Raw genomic sequence first — 9,244 nt, 5'->3', positions numbered from 1 at the left:
TAGTTTGTAAAGAAACTGTAGCTGTTATAAATGTAGTGAAGTATAAGTACGTATTTCCCTCTGAGATGTGGTGGAGTCGAAGTAGAAAGTGAAAAGGAACTTTATAATTAATAAAGCTGCTGTCTTCGCTACTGAAGCTGAGAGCAGCGGTGATTTTTAACACTCTGTCTCAAAATCAAAGTAAATTATACATTTTGGACGAAGTCACAGGGCAGGTGATTCATCTGAGATTCAATGGATCAATGATGATGTTAACCAGGTTACATGCAGCTGTGCTCGTTTGCCGTCTGTTAGCTAACATCTACAGTGTGGCAGAATCTCTTCTTATTTAAAGCTTTTGGACTCTTAACTTTGTGTTCAGCTTATTGGCCTGTTTCTAAGTTACTGTTACATTTCCTCTTAAAGAAACCAACAAGCCTCGTCTGTTTCCGCTTCTCGGTTATTTGGAGAGTCTGCCTGCTGCTCAGCGACGCAGCAGCAACGTCGAGTCACCGAAAACATCAACTTGACTGCAACATTCAGAGTAAAACAACCTTTTATTACCTGGGCTGGCGCCCCGTCTCAGGATCATGAGGTAATTTATATATCGTCTCAGTTGTTTTCTTCAGAAATTGACAATCACAGAAAATTTTTTAATGATTAATTTGTGACACAAAAAAAATAAGAAAAAATTCACACATGGCCGCTCTCGGCTTCCGTACTTTTTTAATTTGACACTTTTCTACATATTCACTGACTCCATGATGTCGTCATGGAGGAGTGGAAGAGGACTGTGAAGCTCTGGTGAACTCCAGGCCCAGGAGGGTTAAAGCAGCGCTGGAAAATAATGGTGGCCCCACAAAGTATTGACACCAATTTGGACATTTTCACTTAGGGGTGTCGTCACTTTTGTTGCCAGCGGTTCAGACATTAACGGCTGTGTGATGTGTTATTTTGAGGGGACAGCAAATTTACACTGTTATACAAGCTGCACGCTCACTACTTTACATCGTAGCAAAGAATCATTTCTTCAGTGTTGAAACATGAAAAGATAGAATCAGATATTTACAGCAATGTGAGGCGTGCACTCACTTTTGTCAGATTCTGTATATGTATGTAGTTGCTGTCTGGGAAGATGCTAAATTATCCCGTTGTGCTGGGATTTACTGCGTGCAACGTCTAAGGTGTAATACTCTGCAGGAAAACATCGGCAGCAGGACGGGCATCAACACTGTTAAAAGAAAAACGACTAAAACATTAATTTGAACTCTCGTTTTATTGTTTCAAACGTCAGTGAACCATGATGATGATGATGATGCTGATGATTGGCTGTCGCCCTCTGCAGCAGCTCAGTGGATGGTGGCCGAGGCAGAGGAAGTGGAGGAGGAGGAGGAGATCACCTTCCCATCAACCACCTCTTCCACTACCATCACCGTTCGCTTGGTCTTAGTGGTCGTGGAGGAGGAGGAGCTTATGACGCTGCGGACAAATCAGAAAACAGATCACTGTTAACTGAATATCTCTGGGTTTTAATTGGACAAATGACATCTGAAGACGTTGATAATGGACGTCTCCACCAGCTGATATTTTGTGTTAGTATTAGAAATTTTTATTTGTTTAACATGGAGTGTTTTTTTTTTCTCCACACCGCAGGAAGTCCACAAGGATAATTACTGTTACTTATTTAATTACTTGCTTACGAGATACTACGAGTAACTACCTAACTACCACTTCCTACTTAATTACATGCAATTTACTACTAAAATACTAATTAACTACATATTTACTTAGTATTTAATAAATGACTAATTTTACTAATTATTTACATGATAATACTACAGATATACTGATTCACTTCCTTCTGAATACTAATTCTACTTATTTACTTCACTAAAGTACTACATAATTTACTGTTTTACTACTTATTTACTTTACTAACCAGCTAAGTACTTGTGACTTACTACTAAAAGACTAAATGACTTTTTAGTTAATTAATAAACACTTTACTTCCCTAATATTTTTTATTGGCCTAAAAGTAGGTTAAACCACGTGTACTTATCAGTTGTACAATATAACCGGCCCCCCTCGTTGGTCTCCACAGCCCCGGTATCTGCCCTCCTCAGGTCTGACCGTGAACACTTGAGTCTGCTCTCACCTGCCGCTGGCCTCTCCGTCCAGCAGCCTCCTGTACTCGGCGATCTCCAGCTCCAGCCTGGTCTTGATGTCCAGCAGCATCTTGTACTCGTGTCCCTGGCGCTCCAGGTCGGCCCTGAGCTGCACCAGCTGCTCCTGCAGCATGGTCACCTGCAGGACGAGAAGAAGAGTTCATCAGACTCTGCCGCAGGAAACAGGCTGGATAATGCAGTGAAACACAGACAAACAGGTGGAGGACGGTTTCTGTCTCACCTGCGTCTGGTATCCGGAGAGCTGCATGCTGTAGCGGCTCTGTGTCTCAGCCAGCCGGGCCTCCAGCGACGCTTTCTGCACAAACAAAACACACAGGTTTCTTTCACGACCACGTTCTCCCTCAAGCTTCCATCTACAGGTTGTTACATGTTTCAGCTGTGGCGGCACTGAGCAGCAGTCCTGCACCATCTTTGTTAACGGATGGGACTTTTCTCCCGTCCTCGGCAGAGAAACGGCCGAACAGGTCGATGATGCAGCAGCTTGTTACGACCCGTATTCAGGTTTTTCTCAGGCCGCGACCTCCAGTGGCAGAAGGAGTCAGGCGACGTAGTATAAAGAGCGACAAAGACCTGTAAGGAGGTGGTGGGGTGGATGGATGAGCTCAGGAGACTGAGGTTCAAATCCCGTGTGGAAGAGAGACAAAGGTGAAGTGTTTTATAGATGAGTTATGTTACGTACTTATTTTAACCCAAACCACCGTCTTTTCCTAAACCTGACGAAACTACTACAGCTTCACAACGTTTCCCAAGTGTTAAATGTCATGTGACGTAGGTCCTGTGACTTGTGTGGCTTACTGAAGGTCTGCACACAAATCGACCTTTTCAGTCGTTCAGATATGAGGACGTGTTGGCGATGTTGGATTTTCAACGTTGGACCAGTTATAAATGCAATAAACTTCTGTTTTAATGAAAATCTGAATCCCTGAAAAAAAACAACTGACATTTGATTCAGTTTCAATTTTGCCAATTTCAAATGTTGACGTCCAATCAATCAATTCAGCTGTTTGTCGCTGACATATCTGTTTCCCCGTTGTCCGGGCGACGGGACCAGCAGAGTCGGAAAGCAGCTAAGTACATTTACTCAAGTACAGTTCTTTTAATTTTTATTTTATTTATTTATTTTATTTTGTTTTATTTCTTTTACTTAAGTACAATTTTTTATTCATTTATTTTTATTCATTTATTTATTTATTTTATTACTTTTTTTACTTAAGTACAATTCTGAGGTACTTGTATTTCTATTTTCTGCTACTTTTATACTTTTGCTCTGCTACATCTCAGAGGGACATGTTGTACTTTTTACTGCACAATATTTATCTGATAACTTTACTTACTTTGCAGATTCAGATTAATAATACAAAATAAAAATAACATGTTTTATTTTGAATGAAGTTAATACTTTATTGATCCCTTGATGAAATTCATAAGCTTGGCCAGCTGTATATAAAGTAATATAAAATCTAACGTGATAAAAAGTAGCTCCACCTTTAACAGCTGCAACAGTAAAGTGATGAACACATGAATGCATCAATATTTAGGTATTATCAGGTAATTTAATATAATATTCTGCATAATGAATACCTTTACCTTTTGGTACTTTAAATATTTTATTTACTTATTAATTAGCGACACTCACCATGCTCAGCGTGGACTGCAGCTCGATCTGCAGAGACTGCAGCGTCCGTTTGACCTCCGTGACCTCCGTCTTGGACGTCTTCAGGTCCACCGTCTGAGTGATCACCTCTTTGTTCAGAGTCTCCGTCTGCAGCCGACACAAACACACACAGCTCCGGTCTACACGAGAACGCAACGCGCACGCCAATCTCTGCGTGCACAGGAAGTGATGTCATGGCGTTTTACCTTCGTGTGGAACCAGCTCTCCAGCTCTTTTTGGTTCTTGGCGGCGATGGCCTCGTAGTGCTCTCTGATCTCGGCCATGATCTTGTTGAGGTCTTGTGCTGGAGCGGCGTCCACCTCCACGTGGACCTGACCGCTCATCTGAGCTCGCATCGCCAGCAGCTCCTGGAGACAAAACAAGAGAAGACGTCAGTTTACGGAGTTCTTCCTTCGTTCTTTCATGGATATTTATTTTACTCCTTGTCTGAAACGGTTTTTAATAATCAGTAACTGAAAACACAAACTCTTTGTTGTTTTTATTGTCTGTATCTTTTACAATGTCACATTGAACTAATGCAAAAATACAATTTAAAAATCTTTATTTATTAGCAATAAGAAAATGTACAATAGGTGGCTTTCTATCTGCAGTGTGTGTTTGGGTTTAATGAGCATTACGGCCTGTAGGGGGAGCTAGTGGAGCTTTTACACTGTTAATCCTGTAGATGCTTCTCCCGTATGGAAGTCTGGGGCTGCCGATATTTAAACAAAATCAATTTATCAGGCTGAAACATATTTCTCTATTGATGTGTGTGTCATGGACGACAAAAATTAAAAGCAAATTAAAAAACAAACCTTTTTTTAGTTTGAAGTTTGAAAACGTATAATTACTGCAATAATACCAAAATTAAAAACTATTTTCAGTATACTACAGAGAATACCACAATGACTACCAAACTGAATGTGAACTTTATTTTACATCGGCAAACAAGAACATTTTTGACTTTTGTTAATTTGACTTATTTTCTGATTTGAGTTCCAATAAAAATTACACGGCCACTGCTTTTTTCATGGTCATTTTTATAAATACTTCAAGAGGCCTTAGAAAAATATTCTAATTAAAATGTATTATTTTGTAATGACAAGTGAAATCTGTCTTATATTTATTTAATTTAATTATATTTACTTAAATACTACTATTTAAGTACTTATTTAATCACACTATGTAAACTAGTTTGTTTTTAAATGTGCTCTATAAATAAATGAACAGAACAGTCTGGTCGAGGTGTTTTTCGTGCTCACTGACCTCCTCGTGGTTCTTCTTGAGGAAGATCAGCTCCTCCTTCAGACCTTCGATCTGCAGGCTCAGGTCGGCCTTGGCCAGTTTCATTTCCTCCAGGACCCTCTTCAGCCCGGCGATGTCGGCTTCCACCGACTGACGCATGGCGAACTCGTTCTCGAACCTGCAGGAGGAGGAGTGACAGGTATGATGCTCAGCTCGTTGTACAAACATGATTAAATCTGTTATTAGAGCTGCTATTAAAAAAATATAAAAATGCAGTGCTGGTGCCCTAAATGTGTCTTTCAGTCTGCGTAGGTGAAGGTCAGCACAGAGGCGGCATTGTGAGCTGATCTCATGATAACTTTGATGATGTTTAAGACCTAGTTTGAAGCCTTTTGTGACTGCTGGCTCATTATAAATGAAACGCGCTTTAGCAGTTCAGTTTAAGTCTGTCACTCTCCACTCTTTGATTTCCGGCAGCTGTCAGAGTTGAAATCTCTTATTAGAAACAGATTTATGAGTGAAGCCCTGAGGGTCAGAGCCGCTCCTGAACAAACATGCATATCTCACCTGTCAATCAGTGAACACCTGAGACTGTTTAACAGTGTCGCTGTTTCTGTTCACATGCTGCTGTGGTTTCACTGACTCATTCAAACCTGCTGATCAGACCTGATAAAACTGATGCAGGTCAGCGACGCTCATCTAAACTACTTTACATCAACAAGTACTGCTGCTGCTACAGCTTGTACTGTTACTGCTGCAGCTGTACTAATACAGCTTCTACCGCAACTGGTACTGTTACTACGAGTACTGCTGCTGCTACAGCTTGTACTGTTACTGCTGCAGCTGTACTAATACAGCTTCTACCGCAACTGGTACTGTTACTACGAGTACTGCTGCTGCTACAGCTTGTACTGTTACTGCTGCAGCTGTACTAATACAGCTTCTACCGCAACTGGTACTGTTACTACGAGTACTGCTGCTGCTACAGCTTGTACTGTTACTGCTGCAGCTGTACTAATACAGCTTCTACCGCAACTGGTACTGTTACTACGAGTACTGCTGCTGCTACAGCTTGTACTGTTACTGCTGCAGCTGTACTAATACAGCTTCTACCGCAACTGGTACTGTTACTACGAGTACTGCTGCTGCTACAGCTTGTACTGTTACTGCTGCAGCTGTACTAATACAGCTTCTACCGCAACTGGTACTGTTACTACGAGTACTGCTGCTGCTACAGCTTGTACTGTTACTGCTGCAGCTGTACTAATACAGCTTCTACCGCAACTGGTACTGTTACTACGAGTACTGCTGCTGCTACAGCTTGTACTGTTACTGCTGCAGCTGTACTAATACAGCTTCTACCGCAACTGGTACTGTTACTACGAGTACTGCTGCTGCTACAGCTTGTACTGTTACTGCTGCAGCTGTACTAATACAGCTTCTACCGCAACTGGTACTGTTACTACGAGTACTGCTGCTGCTACAGCTTGTACTGTTACTGCTGCAGCTGTACTAATACAGCTTCTACCGCAACTGGTACTGTTACTACGAGTACTGCTGCTGCTGCTACAGCTTGTACTGTTACTGCTGCAGCTGTACTAATACAGCTTCTACCGCAACTGGTACTGTTACTACGAGTACTGCTGCTGCTACAGCTTGTACTGTTACTGCTGCAGCTGTACTAATACAGCTTCTACTGCAACTGGTACTGTTACTACGAGTACTGCTGCTGCTACAGCTAGTACTGTTACTGCTGCAGCTGTACTAATACAGCTTCTACCACAACTGGCACTGTTACTACGAGTACTGCTGCTGCTACAGCTGTTTGTACTGCTACTACTACGACAGTGATTCTGTAGTATTACTAATATACTACTTGTGTTTATTGCTACTGCTTCTTCAACTACAACTAGTGCTTCTACTACAGTTACTCGTAAAATAGTATTACTATAACTGCTACTACTACAACAGTAAGTTCTGCTGGCAGGGACTCACTTGCTCCTGAAGTCGTCTGCGGCCAGGCGGGCGTTGTCGATGCTGAGATGGACGGCTCCGTTCACCTTGACGGCGTCCTGGATCTGGAGAAGACAAACCACTCTCATGTGAGAACCAAAACTCAAAAGAATTTTCTCTTCCAGGACGTCAAATGTACGTTTCCAAAGTCATTCGCTGAACCTGCACATGTTACCTGTGAGGATGAGTTTTACCTTGGCAGTGATGTCAGCGATGGTGGCGTAGAAGGCGCTGTAGTCCCTGGACTTGGGACCGACCTTGCTCTCCACAAACTGCTTGATCTTCAGCTCCAGCTCGCCGTTGGCCTTCTCCAGGGCGCGCACCTTGGCCAGGTAGGTGGCCAGGCGGTCATTCAGGTTCTGCATGGCGAACTTCTCGTTGCCGATGAGGCTGTCGTCCACGCCGTGGTTGACGGAGGAAAGGTAGCCTCCACCCATGGAAGCGCAGGAGATGCGGACCTCGGAGCCTCCTGCTCCTCCGTACACGCTGCTACCCTTCCTGATGGTGGAGCCGGAGGACCTCACGGACCTGGAGATCGAGCGAGACGAGAAGGTGGAGGTCATGATGGATGCTTTCTTTCTGCTGCGGCTGGAGGCGACACAGAGAGGAGAGTGAGGCGCCGCAGGAGTTTCGCCTCCTATTTAAACCTCCTGCAGCCAAAGAGCCATCAATCACTGCGCAGATACCGTGACAGCAGCTGAGGCGGGGAGTCAGGTATGCGCACGGGGAGGCCCGTCCTGGGTGTGGCAGGCGAAAGGTCGGGGAAAAATGTAACCATAAAAAACTTACTTGCATGAGTGTGATGGGTTGTTTATCAACGGCAGAGGTAAGGTCTCCTGAACATCCCAGTCTTATGTGACTTACAGAGTGCAATTACCAAGCAGGCCCCTGTGTAAACTAATCTGCCCAAACACGCAGCAGAGGTTCAGTCAAAAGTAAGAGTTCAACTATGGAAGTAAACTGCTGTGAAAGCTTCAGGGTTTCAGAGAAATCTTGTGTTTGTGCGTTGGAGATAATTATATGGTTGCAGGGGAGTCTAAATGGCAACAAATACAAGTTAAAGTTAATAGTCGCATGTGAAACCACATCCTTTGCAATTATTCAGTTCCATTTAAGTCACTTCATTTTCCCAGAGGGGCAGTTGCAGAGGCACATCGAGTAACGAGTAACACAATACAGGAAATAACCCACGCAGCAAACAGTGCTGCTGGTTTAGAGTCACAGTGCTGAAATAGGCTATACACATTATGGTACTCGTGAAATACTATAATAATAGTACAATAATAGTAAAGTGCAGTGGGCACATTGAATGGATTACAAAAGACGGACTAGTTTATTGCTCTATTTTTGAAGACAAGAATGAATCCCGGGATGGCGAGCATGAAGACCTGCAGGAAGATGCTCGTAACTTTAATTCTGAATTACAAACAACAAAGCGATGACAAATCCAACAAAGGTTTTTAAATTTGTTTGTGTGCAAGAGATCAACTCTGTAAATTCAAGGGTTTCGTACCAATTAAGAGTCTCAGAAAAATTAGTATTTTGATTGATTTACAGAAAATTATAATTTAGCTGGATGTTGCACGTTCAGTAGTTTTTTTGTATTTATAATTGGCACATTTGTTTTTTCACATTAGATTTGCAGGAGCTTACTGCAAAATGCAAATCTTAAAATATATCCTTTAAAGTAGTCCTCTGGAGGCCGGCGGCAGCTTCACCAGGAGTCACCATGTGACATCTCAACTAATTTTGCTCTGCTGCCGTTTTGGGACCTTTACTGTGTATGATTACCGTCCCCGCTCTCTCGCAGCAGCAGGTCACCTGAGTGGAATTTAACGCTTTCACCCCGAGCCTCTACAGAGGGCTCGGAGCACGAGAGGGCCACGTTTTGATCCGTTAATAGAAAAGCTATTTCGTTTGCTTATATTTATGTATAAAAATGTCATTTAGATTGTAATCATGCATTTGTTACTTCTAGGCTGGATTACTGCAATTCCTTATTATCAGGCTGCTCGAAAAAGTCCATTAAGACTCTTCAGCTGATCCAGAATGCTGCAGCACGTGTTCTGACAGGAACCAGGAAAAGAGATCACATTTCTCCTGTTTTAGCTTCTTTGCATTGGCTTCCAGTAAAATCCAGAATAGAATTTAAAATCATTCTTCTTAC

The 9,244-nt window shown here is 42.6% G+C and overlaps 1 protein-coding gene across 1 annotated transcript; it reads right to left on the bottom strand.

The window, feature by feature from the left end:
• Window positions 1-1,236: 1,236 nt before the first annotated feature.
• On the bottom strand, window positions 1,237-7,640 carry LOC123962352 (keratin, type I cytoskeletal 13-like). Its single transcript, XM_046038423.1, has 8 exons — window positions 7,272-7,640; window positions 7,060-7,142; window positions 5,086-5,242; window positions 4,026-4,187; window positions 3,802-3,927; window positions 2,386-2,460; window positions 2,135-2,283; window positions 1,237-1,458 (listed from the first exon to the last, which is right to left on the bottom strand). Exons 1-8 carry the CDS (start codon window positions 7,638-7,640, stop codon window positions 1,329-1,331), a joined length of 1,251 nt encoding a protein of 416 aa, XP_045894379.1. The 3' UTR covers window positions 1,237-1,328.
• Window positions 7,641-9,244: the final 1,604 nt, after the last annotated feature.

The sequence above is a fragment of the Micropterus dolomieu genome, linkage group LG02 (assembly GCF_021292245.1).
Source record: "Micropterus dolomieu isolate WLL.071019.BEF.003 ecotype Adirondacks linkage group LG02, ASM2129224v1, whole genome shotgun sequence".
In the NCBI taxonomy this organism is placed as follows: domain Eukaryota; kingdom Metazoa; phylum Chordata; class Actinopteri; order Centrarchiformes; family Centrarchidae; genus Micropterus; species Micropterus dolomieu.
This window is presented reverse-complemented; position numbering and strand designations above follow the sequence as displayed.

Coding starts and splice junctions, on each gene's coding strand:
- LOC123962352 (XM_046038423.1), bottom strand. CDS start 7,640: ATGACCTCCACCTTCTCGTCTCGCTCGATCTCCAGGTCCGTGAGGTCC. Junction 7,143..7,271: donor TCGCTGACATCACTGCCAAG/GTAAAACTCATC, acceptor TGTCTTCTCCAG/ATCCAGGACGCCGTCAAGGT. Junction 2,461..3,801: donor TGCAGTCCACGCTGAGCATG/GTGAGTGTCGCT, acceptor TTGTTTGTGCAG/AAAGCGTCGCTGGAGGCCCG.